Source organism: Dipodomys merriami, unplaced genomic scaffold (genome assembly GCF_024711535.1).
Source record: "Dipodomys merriami isolate MVZ:Mamm:240054 unplaced genomic scaffold, mDipMer1.0.p SCAF_25, whole genome shotgun sequence".
In the NCBI taxonomy this organism is placed as follows: domain Eukaryota; kingdom Metazoa; phylum Chordata; class Mammalia; order Rodentia; family Heteromyidae; genus Dipodomys; species Dipodomys merriami.
The window spans coordinates 13,677,635-13,697,930 of NW_027203937.1; the positions used below are offsets into that span (position 1 = coordinate 13,677,635).

Below are 20,296 nucleotides of genomic sequence, written 5' to 3' on the forward strand. Positions count from 1 at the left end.
CTTGCTGGTCTCAAGACAGGCTGGTCTCAAACTCAAACTAACTCAAACTCATCTAACTTCTTCTTTAGCCTTTCCTGCCCCTCCTTTTTAACAAATGATGCTCAAAGTACTTGTCTTTAAACAGGATTTGGAAGCTGGGCCTTCTATATAGTAGGTTTGGGCTACAGAGCCTGGAGTGGAGTAAGGAGAACAATTTGCATTAGTTGATTTTTATCACTAGGCCAGAATACTTGAAAAAAACTATTTATTGAAGGAAGGACTTATTTCAGCTCAGTTTCAGAGGTTACAGTCCAAGATTGGCTGCTGGTTCTTCTGTTGTGGGCCTGAGGTGTGGCTGAAGCATTATGACAAGAGTGCTGGTAGAACAAAGCTGCTCTTATTCTGACAGCCAGGAAGCCCTGAGAGGGAAACAGAAGATAAGGCCACACCCTACGGACTACTTCCTCTAACTAGGCCCCGCCTCCTGGTATTTAATACCTCCCAGTAATAAAATCCAGTATGAGTCTTCTTAATGCATTATTCCATTGGTTAGGTCAGAGCCTCAAGATCCAATTTTTTCCCCAGGCTCCAACATTTGAATACTGCATAAGGAACCAAACCTTCCACACATTTTTTTTTTGGTACATCTTAATGGATTCCATCATGACATTTTCTTTCTTTCTTTCTTTCTTTCTTTCTTTCTTTCTTTCTTTCTTTCTTTCTTTCTTTCTTTCTTTCTTTCCTTTCTTTCTTTCTTTCTTTCTTTCTTTCTTTCTTTCTTTCTTTCTTTCTTTCTTTCTTTCTTTCTTCCTTTCTTCCTTTCTTCCTTTCTTCCTTTCTTCCTTTCTTTCTTCCTTTCTTTCTTTCTTTCTTTCTTTCTTTCTTTCTTTCTTTCTTTCTTTTCTTTCTTTCTTTCTTCCTTTCTTCCTTCCTTCCTTCCTTCCTTCCTTCCTTCCTTCCTTTCTTTCTTTCTTTCTTTCTTCCTTTCTTCCTTTCTTCCTTTCTTCCTTTCTTCCTTTCTTCCTTTCTTTCTTCCTTCCTTCCTTCCTTCCTTCCTTCCTTCCTTCCTTCCTTCCTTCCTTCCTTCCTTCCTTTCTTTCTTTCTTTCTTTCTTTCTTTCTTTCTTTCTTTCTTTCTTTTTTTGGGCCCGGTCATGGGGCCTGAACTCTGGGCCTGGGCGCTGTCCCTCAGCTCTTCAGCTCAAGGCTAGCGCTCTACCACTTGAGCCACAGAGCCACTTCCGGCTTTTTTCTTTTTGCTTATGTGGTGCTGAGGAATCGAACCCAGGGCCTCGAGCATGCAAGGCAAGTGCTCTACCACTGAGCCACCTTCCCAGCCCCCATCATGACATTTTCATACATATTTATGATATACTTTAATCATACTAGTTCTTCATTACTTTCTCTTGTCCTATTCTTTCTCCAACTGATTCTTCTTCTCTTTCAAGATAGTTCGTCTTCAACTTTATTGTTTTTATTTAAAATCTAGATTCTACTTATAAAACAAAACATGAAGTCTGGTGCCATTATTTCACATCCATAATCACAGCTACTCAGGAGGCTGAGATCTGAAGCTTGCAGTTCAAAGCCAGCCTGTGCAGGAAAGTGTGAGACTCTTTTCTCTAATTAACCACCAAAAAGCCAGAAGTAGAGCTGTAGCTCAAGTGGTAGAACAGTAGCCTTGAGCAACAAAGCTCAGGGACAGTGCCCAGGCCATGAGTTAAAGCACCAGGACCAACACCAAAAACAAAACAAAACAATTCAATTGCCTGAGTCTCAAGTATTTGATTGAGCATGAAAATGTGTTTCCATCCATTTTCTTGTAGATGGCATAATTACATTCTTCTTAAGGGCTGTATACTCACTTTTTAAATGCCCCATATTCTTTTATCCATTTATCAATTGATGGCACTTAGACTGCTTCTATAATTTGGCTGTTCTAAATAGTGCTGCTATAAACCTGAAGAAATCTATTATGTGCAGACCCAGATTTCTTCTGATATATGCCCAATATTGGTGAGTTAGAATTACATGGTAGTTCTATTCCTAGTATTTTAGGAACTTCCATACTGGCTCCACTAATTTACATTCCTGCCAATAGTGTTATAAGGGTTTATTTTCCCTCACATCCTTGTCAGCATTTTGTTGTTGTTTTCTTTATGATAGCCATTTGGATTGGGATGAAATGTAATCTCAGTAGTTTTTTTTTTTATTATTGTTGGTGGTGGTTGTGGGGCTTGAACTCAGGGCCTGGGAGCTGTCTCTGAGCCTCTTTGTGTGCTTTACCACTTGAGCCACAGCTCTACTTCCAGTTTTTGAATGGTTAGTTGAAGATAAGAATCTCACAGAAGCTGGGCGTCTGTAATCCTAGCTACTCACTAGGCTGAGATCTGAGGATCACAGTTCAAAGCCAGCCCTAGCGGGCAGGAAAGTCCATGAGACTCTTATCTCCAATAAACCACTAGAAAATCAGAAGTGGGCTGTGGTTCAAGTGGTAGAGTGCTCACCTTGAGCTGAAGAGCTGAGGGACACCGGCCAGGCCCAGAGTTTAAGCCAAACGACCAACAACAACAACAAAAACAACAACAAAAAATCTCACAGGGACTTACAGTGCCTGGATTCACTTTAAACTGAAATCCTCAGTTCTCAGCTTCCTGAGTAGCTAGGATTATAGGCATGAGCCCACTGGTACCCAGCTTCATTGCATTTTTTTTTTTTTTGGTAGTACTGGGCTTTGTACTCAGAGGTTATGGATTTCCTAGCCAGTTACTTTACTATTTGAGCCATACCCTCAGCCTTTAATGTACTGAATTTCCCTGATGACTAAAGATGTTGAACATTTTTTCCTGTATTTATTGGCCATTTGTACTTTTTGTTGTTGTTGTTGTTGGTTGTGGGGCTTGAACTCCGGGCCAGGGCACTGTTAGCTCTTCAGCTCAAGGCTATCACTTTACCATTTGAGCTACAGCACCACTTCTGGTTTTCTGAGAGTTTATTGGAGATAAGAGTTTCACAGACTTTACTGACCAGGCTGGCTTTGAACTGCAATCCTCAGATCTTAGTTTCCTGAGTAGCTAGGATTACAGGTGTGAGCCACCAGTACCAGGCCATTTGTACTTCTTTTGAGAACTGTTCAGTTCATTTTCCCATTTATTGGTTGGATTATTTGTCTTGTATAACTTTCTTAGTAGCTCTTTGTATATTCTAGATATTAATTGTAAGGTCTGCACAGGGATACCTTCCTAACTCTTGGCTAAGTTTCAGCCCAGTATCTACTACCTAAGTAACTGGCATACCTGGAAGCTGTCACCTTCCCCTCCTGCTAGGTCACATCCTGGGCCACCTCTGGTCACATGCCTCCCATCTGACCTTGAGGTCACAACCTGATCCAGTGTGGCCATACCTTCCCCCCCTCCCCCCACCTGGCCACACCTCTTCCTGTCCCTGGCTTAGATAAGTAATGGCTCAGGGGTAGGTTGCTTCTTCCTTTTTAGCCATGCCTCTCCACCATGCACACTGGGGCCAGCAGTTCCGTAAATAAACTTCTTTTCCTGTCTGAATAGCACGTGGTGGTCTCTAAATCGGCTACCTAATAAAACCTAAATATTTAATATACACCTTACATTAATCTTTTATCTATTAAATAGTTGGCAAAGATTTCTCCTTCTGTGGGCTATTTCTTCACTCAGGTAATTGTTTTCTTTGCTATGTTGAAGTCTTTAAAGTTGATGCAATCCCGTTTGTCATGTTAGTTCTTGCTATCATTTCCTGAGCTTCTGAATCCCATTCAGGAAGGCATTGCCTAAAGCTTCAGGTCTTACATTAACTACTTTGATCTATTTTGTAATTGTTTTTGCACAGCATGAGAAATAGGGATCAAACTTCAATCTCTACATGTGGATATCTAGTTTTCCCAGCACCATTAGTTGAAGAGGCTGTTTTTCTTTCCAATATTTGTTTTGGGTGTCTTTGTTGGGAATTGCATAGCTATGTCTTAATGGGCTTGTTCTGTAGTAAAAATTTTTTGGTAGAATAGGGCTTTGAACTCAATGCTTTGTACTTGCTAGACAGGTGTTTTACTACTTGATCCATATCCTCAGTGGGTTTTTTTCTCTGTGTGTGTGTGTGTGTGTGTGTGTGTAGAATAGGGCTTTGAACTCAATGCTTTGTACTTGCTAGACAGGTGCTTTACTACTTGATCCATGTCCTCAGTGGGGTTTTTCTGTGTGTGTGTGTGTGTGTGTGTGTGTGTGTGTGTGTGGGTGTGCGCGCGCGCGCGCGCGTGCGCCAGTTCTAAGACTTGGACTCACATTCTGGGCACTGTCCCTTAGCTTTTTTTATTCAAAACAGGCATTCTACCTCTTGAGCCAAAGGACCACTTCCAACATTTTGGTAATTAATTGAGATAAGTCTCACAGAAGGGAACCTTACTGCATTGTTGGTGGGAAGTTCAATCACTTTGGAAAGTAGTATATACAACAAAAAAAGCTCTGTAAATAAAATCTTAACATTTTGGGTCAAAACAACAACAAAAAAGACTCTACATAGAGCTCCCCTATGACCCAGCAATCCCACTTTTGGGCATTTATCCAAATGATCAAAAACAAGACCATACTAAAGCTACCAGCACAACCATGTTCAATGCAGCATTATTAACCATAGCTAAGATATGGAACCAACCCAGATGCTCCTCAGTAGATGAATGGATCAAGAAAATGTAGTATATATACACAATGGAATTCTATGCCTCTATCAAAAAGAATGACATTGCCCCATTTGTTAGGAAATGGAAAAAATTATATGAAGTGAAGTAAGCCAGGCCCAAAGAAACATAGGTCCCATGGTTTCCCTTATTTGCAATAACTAGTATATGTCTGAGACAAGCAGAAAAGGTCAGATAAGTTGATTTTAGGTGAAATGAACCCCAAGATTAGTATTCAAATGTTTTTGCTTTCTTGCGATTGTTTCTAACATATTTATAAGATGATTTCTTTGTTGCTTTGTATGTCCCTCCCCCATGGTATAACCCCTTCTTTCATTGTATTTGATGTTGGTATAATTTGTGGAGGGGAAGGGAAAAAACAAATTGTTTAAATAGGGATACAGGTGGACCCATTGCAACAATGAGATGTACAAGTCATTATGTAGAAAAACGAACTTTACAGCTTTGGTGGGGGAGGAAGAGGGGGAGATGGGAGGGGTGGGAAATGGCAAGGGATGGGAAGGTGAAACAAAGGAGGCAACAATGCTTGATAAGAAATGTACTCATTACCTTTCCCAGGTAATTGTAACCCTTCTGTACGTATTTTCACAATTAAAAAAAAAAGAGTCTCACAGACTTTGCTATCTGGGCTGGCTTCTAATCATAATCCTCAGATTTTAGTCTCCCGAGAAGCTAGGATTACAGGTATGAGCCACCAGCACCTAGCACCTTAGTTATTTTTAATGTAGGGTTTCACACTTATGCCTGGCACCAACCTCGGATTGGAATTCTTTTACCTGTATTCTTTCACATACCTCAGATCAAGGCTTGTGATACCATGGCTAGCTTATTTCTTGAGATGAAGTCTTTTTTTTTTGGTCCAGTCGTGGGGCCTGAACTCTGGGCCTGAGCGCTGTCCCTCAGCTCTTCAGCTCAAGGCTAGCACTCTACCACTTGAGCCACAGCACCACTTCCGGCTTTTTTCTTTTTGCTTATGTGGTGCGGAGGAATCGAACCCAGGGCCTCAGGCATGCAAGGCAAGCGCTCTACCACTGAGCCACCTTCCCAGCCCTGAAGTCTTTTTTTCTTGATGAAGTTTTTTTCCTGAACTGTCCTTAAACTTAAATCTTTCCACTTCCACTTCTCAAGGATCTGGGAATATAAGTATTAAGCCGCTGTACCCAGCCTTTCTATAGTATAATTTGAAGTTGGATTGTGATACTTCTAACATTATTCTTTTTTGCTCAGAATTGGTCTTTGTGTTTCCAAATGAATTACAGGATTTTTTTTTTCTGTTTTGTGAAGAATGTCATTGGAATTTTGCCAGAGGTTGCATTGACTTTGTAACTCAATTTTAGTAATCTAGCTATTTTCACAATATTCTGATTCATGAACATGGGTCATCTTTCTATCTCCTAGCAACATATGAGTTTTGCGGGGGGACATTTCATATGCAAACATTTTATACTGTGTTATATGCACTTTTTATCTAACAGTATAAAGGAAGAGGGTAGCCAGGCATGATGCATGTGCTCGCTGCTTATGAAGCTGAAGTGGGAGGATTGCTTGATCTGAGATTGGGGCTGTCTATAGTAAACATCCCAAGTGGACTATGTCTGTGAATAGTCACTGAACTTTAGCCTGTCTAAGATAGCAAGACCCCATCTCCCCCCGCCCCCCCCAAAAAAAAAGAGACTGGGAATGTGACTATGTGTGAAGAAGCCTTGGGTTTGATTCCTCAGTACCACATAAACAGAAAAAGCTGGAAGTGGCACTGTGGCTCAAGTGGTAGAGCTCTAACCTTGAGCACAGTACCTGAGCCCTGAGTTAAAGCCCCAGGACTAGCAAAACAACAACAACAACAATAAAAATAAAACAGGCAGGTGGCTCATGCCTGTAAACCCTAGCTAATCAGGATATTGAGATCTGAAGATCAGAGTTCAAAACCACACCAAGCAGAGAAGTACATGAGACTTTTTTGTTGTTGTTGGTGGTGGTCATGGAGCCTGAACTCTGGGCGTGGGCGATGTCCCTCAGCTCTTCAGCTCAAGGTGATAGCTCTACCACTTGAGCCACAGCACCACTTCCGGCTTTTTCTGCTTATGTGGTACTGAGGAATCGGAACCCAGGGCCTCATGCATACAAGGCAAGCACTCGACCACTGAGCCACCTTCCCAGCCCAGACTTTTTTTTTGGGGGGGGGGGTCTGGTCGTGGGGCCTGGGCGATGTCCCTCAGCTCTTCAGCTCAAGGCTAGCACTCTACCACTTGAACCACAGTGCCACTTCCGGCTTTTTTCTTTTTGCTTATGTGGTGCTGAGGAATCGAACCTAGGGCCTCGAGCATGCAAGGCAAGTGCTCTACCACTGAGCTACCTTCCCAGCCCCAGACATTCTGTTTTTATCACATTTACCATCAGTTGAAAAAAACGTTCACTGGACACTGTTTGTGCTGGGTTGGGGAGATGAGTGTTGGAGTGTCTGCACTGTTGCTGTCCCCTCCAGAAGTAGTCTTTTATGAAATATCATCTTTAGTCTCTGATTTGGAGGTTCACGTTAGACACCACCATCAATTTTCTTAGCTCATCTATCTTTTGCTTTTATTTATTTTACTTCTTAGGTTTTGTATCCTGATGGCCAGGCTCAGATGATCCACCCCAAGCCAGCAGACTTCCGGAATCCTGGCCCAGGCCGGTACCGACTCATCACTCAGGTGTACCTTTCCCATACTGCCTGGACAGGTAAAGAGCCGGAAGAACAGAGTGGGCAGGACAGTATTTTCCTAGAGATCACAATAACTTTTAGCTTTTTTCTTTGCAGTTGAATAAAAACAAAACATAATTGAATCATGAATGCTGAAAATTAAACTTGAGTCTTTAAGGGGTTCATAAGCTAAAACTGGGCACATGAGGATAACTGTGCTGTGCTGGCTGGATGAGGAACAAGATCCCATTAGAAGACATACAGGAAGTTGTAATGAGACCGATGTCAGGAGGCCACTGATGGTCCTTTTCCAACTGCCACTCCTTTTCCAACTGCCACTGATTTGTTGGGTACCCTTGAGCAAGTAACTTTCTGAGTCTATTTCTCCATCTTGAGGATGAAGAAGAAAATTCTCAAACTATAAATTTGTAATGAAGATTCCTCTGGAAATTATAGTTTCATATTTCTTACAAAAAATTGAAAATCACTGTCTCTTCGTGCATGCATAGTTAAGTTTATACTCATGAAACAAGTAAAATGTTAAGTAAGTAGTGTTAAGTTTTTAAAAAGAGGTAGACGAATAAGACCAACACCACGCACGTGGTTTTCAGGTAAGGGATAGGTTTATTCATCGTTCCTGCTGGCACTAGGCCATCTTGGTCCTCCACGTGGTGGGGGAGGCCTGGGAAAGAGAGCTGGGAGAGCTGGGAAAGAGAAGAGAAGGGAAGAGTAGGAAAGAGCTAAGAAAAAGCTAGAAAAGAACCTAGAGAGGGGCCTGGGCTAGGCCTTATCTAGGGTATGGGCAGAGAAAGGTGTGGCCACATCAAATTCAGACGTGACCTCTTCCAGGTGTGCCAGTTGCCTTGGTAATGCAGGTACTGGGTGGAGACTTTGCTGCAAGGAGGGTGGAGTCTGCTAGCCATCCAGGAGAGAACCTTACAAGGAGATGTTCACAAAGCAACAGAACAGTTTGTGAAAGGAGAGTAAGGTTATTTTTTTTTAATCTGTAAGAATAAATTGAGAGAATATAAGTACAAAAGACATATTTTAAGCCTATAAAGTGTCTTTGGAAAAATTAGAGACTCAGGCTTTAGAACCTACAGGCAGTGGTGTTTCCTAAGTCACTGGTGCTGGTTTAGGAGCATGAACTCTACTAGAAAAAGTGTACAGTGCCACGAACTTTGGTTTTAAAAATAGGGAATGCGCTTCTTTTTGGCACGGCTGCAGGCTTCCTGCCATCATGGTCAATGTTCTTAAAACCCACTGAACTTTCTGTAAGAAGTGTGGTAAGCACCAACCTCACAAAGTAACGCGGAACAAAAAGGCAAGGATTCTCTGTATGTCTGGGGAAAGCATGGTTATGACAGAAAGCAGAGTGGCTATGGCAGTCAGACTAAGCCAATTTTCTGGAAAAAAAAAACCTAAGACTACAAAGAAGATTGTGCTGAGACTTGAATGTGTTGAGCCCAACTGCAGATCTAAGAGAATGCTAGCTAGTAAGAGATGCAAACATTTTGAATTGGGTGGAGATAAAAAGAGAAAGGGGCAGTGATCTAGTTCTAAGCTCCAACTTTTGTTATAAAGACAATAAAATCATGATGCCTAAATTCCAACTTTTGTTATGAAGACAATAAAATTGTGAGGTCAAATTCCCTTTCGGGAATTCTTTGTGTGTTTTAAAATACATAAAGAACAGTTCAAGGGAAGCACCAATGGCTCACTTCTGTAATCCTAGCTATTTAGGAGGCTGAGATCTGAGGATCGTGGTTCAAAGCCAGCCTGCGCAGAAAAGTCCATGAGACCCTTAAAATTAACCACCAGGAGAGCCAGAAGTGGAACTGTGGCCCAAGTGGTAGAACAGTAGTCTTGAGCAAAAAATGTCAGAGACAGTGCCCATGCCTTGAGTTCAAACTCCAAGACCAGTACCAAAAAAGCAAAACCTATTTAATGCCTGATGAATCTATGGTGCTTTCAGAAGGAGGAAGTGCAGTTCTTTTACTCAGAATTTGCTTCCCTGAGCATCTCATTTCATGACTTTGATTCTTAGTATGTTTTTACACTCCTTGGCATTAATACCACGAGAGTAAATTATTACTCCAAAGTGTGTGTGTTTGAGAATGAACTCATGATTAAATCAGGGCTTCTCACATGCTAGGCAAGAGGTCTGCCACTCAGGTATACCCTAACCTCTAAAATCTTTGCTTCAGGAACCCTAGTTATAAAGTCTTGCTGTGGGGCAATATTGTTTGGGGAGGAGCTGGCTCAGGGAAGAAATCAAAGCATGTTAAACCTTATAAAGGATATTGACACCCTCTTGTTTACACAGTCAGTCATTCCCCAAACTAGAGCTGAATCTCAGCTGTCTGCCTCTGAGCACAAGATTTTTCTCTAGTAGGCCCTGTTTCTTCTTAAGGCATTTTAATTCACTACAAGTCTTTCTTTATGCAGGGAGGAGGGCCACATATTGCCAGGCTATTCTCATTGGAGGTAGTCTTCAAGAATTTGCTTTTCAGTTACTGTTATTCTCATTTAAAATTTTTTATCCTCAAAAAAAATTTTTTTTATCCTCAAATAGTTACTCCAGGGGTTTTTAACATGTCCTTCTATGTGTACAGTGCATCTTGATCAGTGCCACCCTTCCAACATTCCAACATTTTAATTCTCTGCATCACATTTGTTCATGTTAGATGTTTTATTTGATTGTTTCCTTGACCTTCTCTCTCATTAGAATTTAGGCTTCATTGGAGCAGAGATTATGCTGTCTCTACTTCTTTTTTTATTTTTATTGTAAAAATACTATACAGAGGGGTTACAATTACATGGGCAAGATAATGAGTACATTTCTTATCAAGCATTGTTGCCTCCTTTGTTTCCCCTTCCCATCCCTTCCCAGCCTCCCCCCTATGCTGTCTTTACTTCTGTAGCCTATGTATCTTTTTTTATATATATACTTTTTAATTGTAAAAATACTGTAGAGGAGTTAGTTACATGAGCAAGGTAATGATTACATTTCCTATCAAGCATTGTTGCCTCCTCCTTTGTTTTTCCCCTACCATCCCTTCCCTCTCACATCTACAACTACACTCCCTCCATCCCTAGCCTATGTTTCTATTGCTTAACATATAGTAGAAACTAGGCACCAGTGGTTCATGCCTGTAATCTTAACCTCTCAGAGTCTGAGTTCTGAAGATCACAGTTCAAAGACTGAGCAAAAAAGTCTTTGAGATTCTTATCTCAATTAACTTTAATCCCAATTAATCCTATCTCCACTTCACCTGTAAAACACTGGAAATGAAGGTGTGACTCAAGTGGTAGAAATCAGAGCCTTGAAGCGGGGTGTTGGTGGCTCATGCCCGAATCCTAGCTACTCAGGAGGCTGAGATCTGAGGATCATGGTTCAAAGCCAGCCTGGGCAGGAAAGTCTGTGAGATTCTTTAATAAACCACTAGAAAACTGGAAGTGGTAGAGCTCAAGTGGTAGAGTGCTAGCCTTGAGCTGAAGAGCTCAGGGATGGTGCCCAAGCCCAGAGTTCAAGCCCCATGACCAACAAAAAAAAAGAAAAAAGAAAGAAAGCAAGCCTTGAGTGAAAAAGCTAAGTTGAGAGCTCAAGGCCTTGAGTTCAAACCCCAGTACTGCCACACACCAAAAAAATTGGAATACAAGATTATGTAATCAAAATTCATTTAATCTTTAGACCGAGTAGTGGCAGCTTATATTTCACAGTTTAGAAATAAGCTGACCAGTAAAGTACTAAGCTAGCCCTCAGACTGCCAGGTTCCTAGATCCCTTTTTTCACTCAACTTACTCCTTTTTGGCCTGGAATAAGAAAATAAAAAGTCTTCTCATTTGAAATGCACTTTCACCTCTTTCTCCTAACCCAGAAGTGGAGCCTGGAGTTTATGTAGTCTGTCAGCAGCTTCCTGATAAGGTTGTTCTTGTTCCTCTGAGAGGCTAGATGGTGCATATAGAGAGCTGGGTCACACAGGCCAGGTTTCACATTCTCCTTTCCTCTGTATGAGTCTGAGGAAATTATCTTACCTTTCTCATTGTCCTAATCTATTTTTCTCTAGTACTTGAAAACACAGGGCCTTTCACTCACTAGAACTCAGGGCCTTACACTCACTCATTGTCAGCTTAGCTGTCACTCAACCACTTGAGCCATGTGTCCTATTTTTTTGCTGGTTATTTTGGAGATGGATTCTACCAAACTTTTCTGCCAGGGCTGCCTTGAACTGAGGTCTTCCAGATCTCAGCCTCTTGCCTAGCTAGGATAACAGATGTGAGCCACTGGTGCTTAGCAATGTTTTCTTAATCTTTATGGTGGGAAAAACAATATAAACCAGAAGGTTGATAAATAAGGTTGTATGATTTGCTCCAGTTGATTAGTCTTTGTTGTGTGCCCTCTGTTCTATGGTATTGGCCTTCTTACCAAAGGCTGATTAGAGAAGGTAAAATGACCCTGTAGATCTGATTACTCCATCACCTCCCTCCAAGATTTGGCCCTCCTGAAAGTGCTGTGAGTTCCATACCTGTGGCTGTGTGGGATGGGCTGAGAATGTGTGGTGGGATAGCTGATGCTGGTACCTGCCCTGAGTCCACCCTGTAGGAGGTTTGACAACAGCTACACTCATGCTGCTTTCAGGCCATGTGATATGGGGTGTGCATGCCACATGGCTGCTAAATGGGAAGGTGAGTCTGCTCAGGCTCCTGCTGATATCTAAAATTGCTGGAATTGGTAAAGCTGACTTAGCCTTTCATTCTTTTTTTTTTTGCCAGTCCTAGGGCTTGAACTCAGGGCCTAGACACTGTCCCTGAGCTTCTTTTGTTCAAGGCTAGCACTCTACTAGTTAAGGCTCAGCACTCCTTCTGTTTTTTTCTGTGTATATGGTACTGAGGAATTGAACCCAGGCTTCTTGCATGCTAGGCAAGCACTCTACCACTAAGCCACATTCCCAACCCTAGCCTTCCTTTTTTTTGGTCGGTCATGGGGCTTGAACTCTGGGCCTGGGCGCTGTCCCTCAGCTCTTCAGCTGAAGGCTAGCACTCTACTACTTGAGCCACAGCATCACTCCTGGCTTTCTGAGTGGTTTATTGGAGATAAGAGGCTCCTGCCTGGGCTGGCTTTGAATCGCAGTCCTCAGATCTCAGCCTCCTGAGTAGCTAGTATTACAGGCATGAGCCACCAGCGCCTGGCTAGCCTTTCATTCTTATACTGTTTTCTAGGAAGATGTTTGGAAATGACCAGGAATAAAACTGGTCTGTGGAAGAGCCCTGGAGCCTTTACTTATTCATTTAGAGCCCTCCAGCTAGCTCCTGCTGTCTGAACTTCTTAGCCTGAGACTTATCTTTAACTCTTGAACTTTTTGCTTCAGTTGTACTAAAATAGTGAGGATATCCCAAGCTCATTCTATTTTGGCCTTTGTACTTGCTCATAGGTTTGGCTGAAATTCTTTTCTCTTTCACTGGGGAAGCCATGTACTTAATCAATCCTCAGATCTCAGCCTCTTGAGTAGTTAAGATTATAAATATGAGCCACCAGTGCCTTGCTGAAACTTTTTTTTTTTTTGGTCATGGGGCTTGAACTCTGGACCTGGGCACTGTCCCTCAGCTCTTCAGCTCAAGGTTAGTCCTCTACCACTTGAGCCACAGCGCCACTTATGGTTTTCTGGTGTTACTTGGAGATAAGAGTCTCATGGACTTTTCTGTCTGTTGGCTTTGAACTGCTATCCTCTGATCTCAGCCTCCCGAGTAGCTAGGATTACAGGCATGAGCCACCAGTGCCTGACTGTAGCTTCCATAGCTTCCATGTTTAATACTGCTTTCACTTGCTGTTTTATGTAAATTCCTAACAGCTGCCCAGTTTTGGTATTTTTTTTGTCTTTTGTTTCAGAACCATGCCAGGTAGAAGTGAGACTGCTGCTGGCCTATAACTCCAATGCTCGCATTCCAAAATCCCCCTGGATCGAGGGTGGTGAGGGGTCACCACAGGTGGAAACCAGCATCGAAGGCACCATCCCCTTCAGCAAGCCTGTGAAGGTTTACATAATGCCGAAGCCTGCGAGGCGCTGACTCACAAGCAGTCTTTACCACCTTGGTCCAGAAGCCCTTCTTAGGTACAGTGGGCCAGAAGCCTGGAGCACTTCACCTGGAAATGGTGTGTAGCCATAAGTAACGTGGTAGCACACACAGGACACATTATTTTTTTTATTAGAAAACCAAAATTTTAAATTTTACAACACCTCCTCCCCATGAAATAAAACTGAAAAAAACACCAAGTTGTTCTTATTATTCTTATTGGTCTTATTATTCTGATCCTTAAAAATTGTGTGTGGCTAAAGTTTCAGCATTTATAGTACAGGCTTGCTTACAGGTAAATTTTAAGGTGTGAAACACAACGATCAAAATTTCTACCATTTCCAAAGAACTGGTTATATGAGCCACAATCTTGTTTCTTAGGACAAGCATCTGTTTGGCAAGGGCAACTTTAAAACTGACTTAATAGCTGTACTTTTTCAGCACTGAAAGATCCTGCAGGAACTTGGACAGCCGTTACCTTGCTGAGAGGTCTCTTCTCTAACCCAGGTGGGTTAAGGACTGAGTGAAGAGCCTGAGAATGAATCATTTCTATCCTGAGGGACATTCTTGATCTTGTTTGCCATTATCATTAGAACCTCCTCCCTTTACTAAAGTAATATAGAAGAATCCTATTTTCCCACTGTCCTGGGAAGGAGGGAGCCAGTGAGAAAAATAAAGTGATTTGTGGCTACATATCTGATGTGTGGAGCTGTGCGTGAGTTAAGGGCAGGTGTGATGGAACCATGACAGTGCTGCAGAGGTGAACTGTGTGGCAGGCTGCACCGTGTGCTTTCCTGTCATTTAATCTTTACAGAAGGCAAATGAGGCTGAGATGAAATCACCTCTGGGAAAACTATACAGTAAGTCATGAGGCCTGTATTCATTCAAATTGAAGCAAAAGCCACCACAGAGGAAGTATATGAGTACAATGATTTGAATACCTCCCAAAGTTCATGTGTCAAATTTCATTCCCAATGCAACAATGTTAGGAGATAAGACTTTAGAAGAGCTGGAGAGATTCTGAGGGTCTGGCCTCAGGAATGGATTAATGTAATTATCAGGAGAGTGGGCTACTTGTCACAACAGATTTGGTGTAAAAGCAATTTTGGCTCTTTCTGGTACTTGCTCTTGCCCTTTCTTGCCCTTCTGCCTTCTGCCATAGAATGATAGAGCATGAAGATCCTTGTCAAATGCCAGCAGAGCCATGATCTTGAACCACCGAGCCTCTGGAATTGCAAGCCAAATAAATTTCTGTTCATTATAAACTGCCTCTTTTCAGGTATTGTTATAACAGCAGATAAAGATAATAGCCGGCATCAGCTCTCTGTGCCTCAGTTTCCCCATCTATAAAGTAAAGCGTATATGTTAAGGATTATTGAATGGGAAGGATTAAACAGTGCTTGTTAGAATCTGAATTTGCAGCCATTCTTGATCATATTTGGTATTTAGAGAGCTTTTAAAAATACTAGCAGGTTGTAACTTCTGATTCTATGTGCTTACTGTGTGACGACAATGTAAGCCCATAACATTAGTTAACTTAGTCCTCACAACCACTCTATGAACTGCACATCATTGTCTTCATTTGAAAAATATAACAAAGTCTAGAGAAATGATACCTGAACCCAGACAGGCAGTCTTGTCTCCAAGAGGTTATAACTGCTGTAGAGGACAAGGAGAAAAATCATCTCTAAAGAACAGAGCTTTCTAGTGTGCTCAGTTTAATGCATCTCAAGGATGGGTCATTAATGTGTTCTCATGTGTCAGGGCAACAAGATGCTCAAAAGGTGCCAGCCTTAGAGATAAAGGAAGCTGGAAGCAGGCTGAATCACAACCCAGCTCTGACCTAACGGCCATTGCTGACAGCCTGGAGCATTAATGCAGACTTGCCTACTGACTGAACCCATGATGCTGTAACTGTGGAAACCCTTAAGGGAAGAATAACCTGTGCACGGTTCAGATTCAGTACCCTTTTTATAAAAATCCTTCCAGCCGGGCGCTGGTGGCTCACGCCTGTAATACTAGCTACTCAGGAGGCTAAGGTCTGAGGATTGCCATTCAAAGCTAGCCCAGGCAGGAAAGCCAGTGAGACTCTTATCTCCAGTTAACCACCAGAAAACCAGAAGTGGTGCTGTGGCTCAAGTGGTAGAGCACTTGCCTTGAGCTGAAGAGATGAAGGACAGCACCCAGGCCCAGAGTTCAAGACCCATGACCGACAAAAAAATAAAATAAAAAATTGGAGATAGTAAAACTGGGGATAAGCTGGAAAAAAAAATTTTTTTTTGGTCTGTCATGGGACTTGAACTCTGGGCCTGGGTGCTGTCCCTCATCTCCTCAGCTCAAGGCTAGCACTCCAAAAGCACCATTTGAGCCAAAAAGCACCATTTGAGCCAAAAGCACCATTTCTGATTTTCTGGTGGTTTACTGGAGATAAGAGTCTCATAGCCGGGCGCTGGTGGCTCACGCCTGTAATCCTAGCTACTCAGGAGGCTGAGATCTGAGGATCGCGGTTCAAAGCCAGCCGGGGCAGGAAAGACCGTGAGACTCCTATCTCCAATAAGCCACCAGAAAACCGGAAGTGGCGCTGTAGCTCAAGTGGTAGAACGCTCGCCTTGAGCTGGAGCTGAGGGACAGCGCCAAGGCCCAGAGTTCAAGCCCCACGACCGACCAAAAAAAAAAAAAAAGAGTCTTACAGACTTTCCTGCCCGGAATGGCTTTGAAATGCAATTCTCAGATCTCAGCTTCCTGAGTAGCTAGGATTACAGGTATGAGCCACCGGCACCCGTATCCCTAATTTCCTCTTTCTGCAGGGACAAAGCCAAGACTTCATTGTTTGGTAAAACCTAAAATGTAGTAAACTTTTTTTTTCTACATTATGGGGCAGGTTTTGACTTGGTATCAGAATAAAATTTTCAAAGTTACAAATCTAGTGGACTGCACTAAGAGCTATGGAATTGGCCATGCTGGATGCATCTGAACAGAGGTGGAGCAAATCCTGACAAGTCTGTGGTGAGGAATTCACTTCTCATCTGAGGGGTAAGCTGTCTTTTAAATTCCTTGTTCTCAAAGTTTTGTAAAATATGGTAAGTTTTACTTTTTTCTACATTTGTTTCTACACTTTGTGTTATTGAAAGGAACATGAGGAATCCTCCAGTGAGACACTAAGAGGTGTGAGCCCAGAGATGGGGTTAGTGATAAACCAGGCCTCCTGCTTTCTAATGTAGTACAGTTTTCATAACCAGGGTCTGTTCTAGTAAGTGGTCTAGCACACACTAGCCATGAGAGCACTGGAGTTTCTCTGCATTCTTCACACAAACAGCCATTTTGTCTTTTTTTCCAATGTCAGTCCTGGAGCTTAAACTCAGGGCCTGGGGTGATGTCTCTTAGCTTTTTTACTCAAGTCTTGACTCTTGAACTATAGCTCTAGCCTTTTACTGGTTAATTGGAGATAAAGTATCATGGGCTTTCCTGTCTTGGCTGGCTTTGAACTGTGATCCTCAAATTTCAGCCTCCTGAATAGCTAGGATTACAGATATAAGCTGCCATGTCTCACTCATCCTGTCTCCTTTAGACTCTGCTTCTGTAATGTTTCTTGGCTCAGTTTTCTGCTCATTGTACTTACTGTTTTCTTAGGCAGCCACCATTGCCTCTCAAGTGTGACATTTGTCTCCTCTTAATGGTCTCCTTGCTTCAATCTTGCTCTTTCCAGTCTATGTTTCACATAGCTATCAAGAGCAACTTTTCCAAAACCCAGGTCTGATCACACTATTCTCCTGCGTCTGACCCTTTAAGTGTGTCACTACTGACCCTAGGGTAAAGAGCATCCTGTTCTGGATGGCTGCCCACCTCTTCTTTGTGCCCAGCCTCATGCTGCATCCCACTTGCTCTGTATCATTCCCTCTCTCCTCTCTAGGCCTTTGGCATTGAAGAGATTTGGAATGTGCTCTTTGGTCTCTCTAGTGGATCCTTTTGTCTAGTTCTTGCCTCATTCTAGAACCCACCCATGTTCTCTAGGGGCATGGAACAGTCCCTGTGTTCCCATGGCCTCCTGTACTTTCTACATGCATAGTATTCTATCATTGTTCTGCACATTCATGATTACAAACTCCTAAAGAAGGCAGGCAGGATAAGTAAAGGAAGTGTGGCCTAGAGGAAGATAATAGACATTGAAGAATTGGAGAGCAACTTCTCTGTCAAAAGGCTGTTACCGTTCCATTCTGCTTAATTATTTCAGTCTGTAAATGAGGGCCTGGTGATATCAAAGCGAGGTCAACTGGGAAAGCAAAATATTTGCATTTTCTTCTTCTTTTGTTTTAGCCACTTGTGGGGCTTGAATTCAGGGCCTGAGTGCTGTCCCTGAGCTCTTTTGCTCAAAGCTAGCGCTCTATCACTTGAGCCACAGTGCCACTTAACAGTTTTCTGGTGGTTTATTGGAGATAAGAGTTTCACAGACTTTCCTGCCTAGGCTGGCTTTGAACTGCAATCCTCAGATCTCAGCCTCCTGAGTAGCTAGGATTACAGGTGTGAACCACTGGCACCAAGCTTTTATTTGCATTTTTATATAAAATATTCAAAAATTAAGTAACAACTGCCTGAATAATAAGTGGACTAAAGACTTAATTAAAGAGAGACTTCTCTGAAGAAATAAGAATGGCCAATAGACACATGAAAAAATGCTCAACTTCTCTAGCCATAAAAGAAATGCAAATCAAAACAACATTGAGATACCACCTCACCCCAGTTAGAATAGCTATAATCAAGAACTCTAGTCCTAGCTACTCAGGAGGCTGAGATCTGAGGATCGTGGTTCAAAGCCAGCCTGTGCAGGAAAGTCCGTGAGCTCTTATCTCCAATAAACTAGAAAACTGGAAGTGGCGCTGTGGCTCAAGCAGTAGAGCGCTCGCCTTGAGCTGAAGAGCGCAGGGACAGCTCTCAAGCCCAGAGTTCAAGCCCCACAACCGACCAGAAAAAAAAAGAAATCTAGTAACATGCTGGAGGCCAAACGGGAACCCTACTGTATTGCTGGTGGAAGTGTAAACTTGTTTAACCACTTTGGAAAACAGTATGGAGGTTCCTCAAAAGACTCCACATAGAGCTCCCCTGTGACCCAGCAATCCTACTTTTAGATATTACCCAAATGATTACAAACAAGGCCATACTAAAGCTACCAACACAACTATGTTTATCGCATTATTCACCATAGCTAAGATATGGAACCAACCCAGATGCCCCTCAATAGATGAATGGATCAAGAAAATGTATATAAATATACAGTGGAATTCTATGCCTCCATCAGAAAGAATGACATTGTCCTCATTTGTTAGGAAATGAAAAGACTTGGGAAAAAGTTATATTAAGTGAAATAAGCCAGACCCAAAGAAACATAGGTCCCATGGTTTCCCTTATCTGCAATAACTAGTATATGTCTAGGACAAGCAAAAGAGGTCAATATCTATGTACATATGACCATATAAGCTGATGCTGAGCGAAATGAACCTAAGATAGGGACACAGAGATTTATCTTTCTTGCTGTTCTTTTAAATGTACTTATAATGTATTTGATTCCTGTGTCCTGCATCTTGTATATACATTTTTCTAATTTGGGAAGGGGAAGCAAAATAACAAACTGCTGAATTAAGATACAGGATAACCCATTGTAACAACAAGATGTACAAGACACTATGTTGAAAACGAACTTTACAACTTGGGGTGGGGGGGAGGGATGAGTTGGGGAGGAAAGAGATGGTAGGGGAAAAACGAAGCGGTAACAATGTGGTAGAGCAATGCTCACTAGGAAATGGACTCTACCTTGTTCGTGTAACTGTAACTCCCCTGGACAGTATCTCATATATATATACATATATATATATGTATATATATACACACACTGTAACTCCCCTGTACAGTATCTCACACACACACACACACACACACACACACACACACACACACACACACACACACACACACACACACACACACACACACACACACACACACACACACACACACACACACACACACACACACACACACACTCCTCAGTACTACATAAACAGAAAAAGCTGGAAGTGGAGCTGTAGCTCAAATGGTAGAGTGCTAGCCTTGAGCAAACAGAAGCTCAGAGACAGCATCCAGACCGAGTTCAAGCCCCAGGACTGACAAAGCAAAAACAAAAAACTTAGTAACCAAATGTTAAAATTATTGAAACATGTCTCCAGCTAAATTTACACCCTCACCATCACTGATGTTTACATTACCCTCACTGATGCCTATTAATCTGAGTACCTGGGCATTAAGAATGCTTATTTATTTATTTATTTATTTTTGGTCAGTTGTGGGGACTGAACTCTGGGCTGGGGCGCTGTCCCTCTGCTCTTCAGTTCAAGGCAAGTGCTCTATAGCTTGAGCCACAGCGCCACTTCGGTTTTCTAGTGGTTTACTGGACATTAAGAGTCTCACGGACTTTCCTGCGTGGGCTGGCTTTGAACCGCGATCTTCAGATCTCAGCCTCCTGAGTAGGTAGGATTACAGGCGTGAGCCACCAGCGCCCGGCTTTAAGAATGCTTATGTAGTATGTCCCTGGCCCAGTCCTGGCACATCCCTATCAAGAAAAGAATGAATAAATGCATGAATTCAGAGCAACCTTAGTCATGACATGCCTGCAAAAGCAAACCTTCCCAGTTTCTGAAGGGACTTTATATTTGGCTTTCACGTGACTGAAGAAAGGTACATGCATATCACTGGGATGACTTGTCTTAGGAACCATTCAGGCTAGAAGAAATTAAGTGTGGGCAGATTGAAGGTTGTGCTGAATCAAACAATTTAATAATATATGGAACT

The 20,296-nt window shown here is 42.3% G+C and overlaps 1 protein-coding gene across 3 annotated transcripts in view; it reads left to right on the forward strand.

Moving 5' to 3' along the window:
- The window catches only part of Ints4 (integrator complex subunit 4), a 122,943-nt gene extending 109,291 nt beyond the window's left edge, over positions 1-13,652 (forward strand). For all 3 annotated transcript variants that reach the window (XM_070034928.1, XM_070034929.1, XM_070034930.1), the window contains exons 22-23: positions 7,299-7,419; positions 13,272-13,652. In XM_070034928.1, the coding sequence (XP_069891029.1) occupies positions 7,299-7,419; positions 13,272-13,450 (300 nt within the window). In that variant the 3' untranslated portion in view covers positions 13,451-13,652. The remainder of the gene's footprint in view (positions 1-7,298; positions 7,420-13,271) is intronic.
- Positions 13,653-20,296: the final 6,644 nt, after the last annotated feature.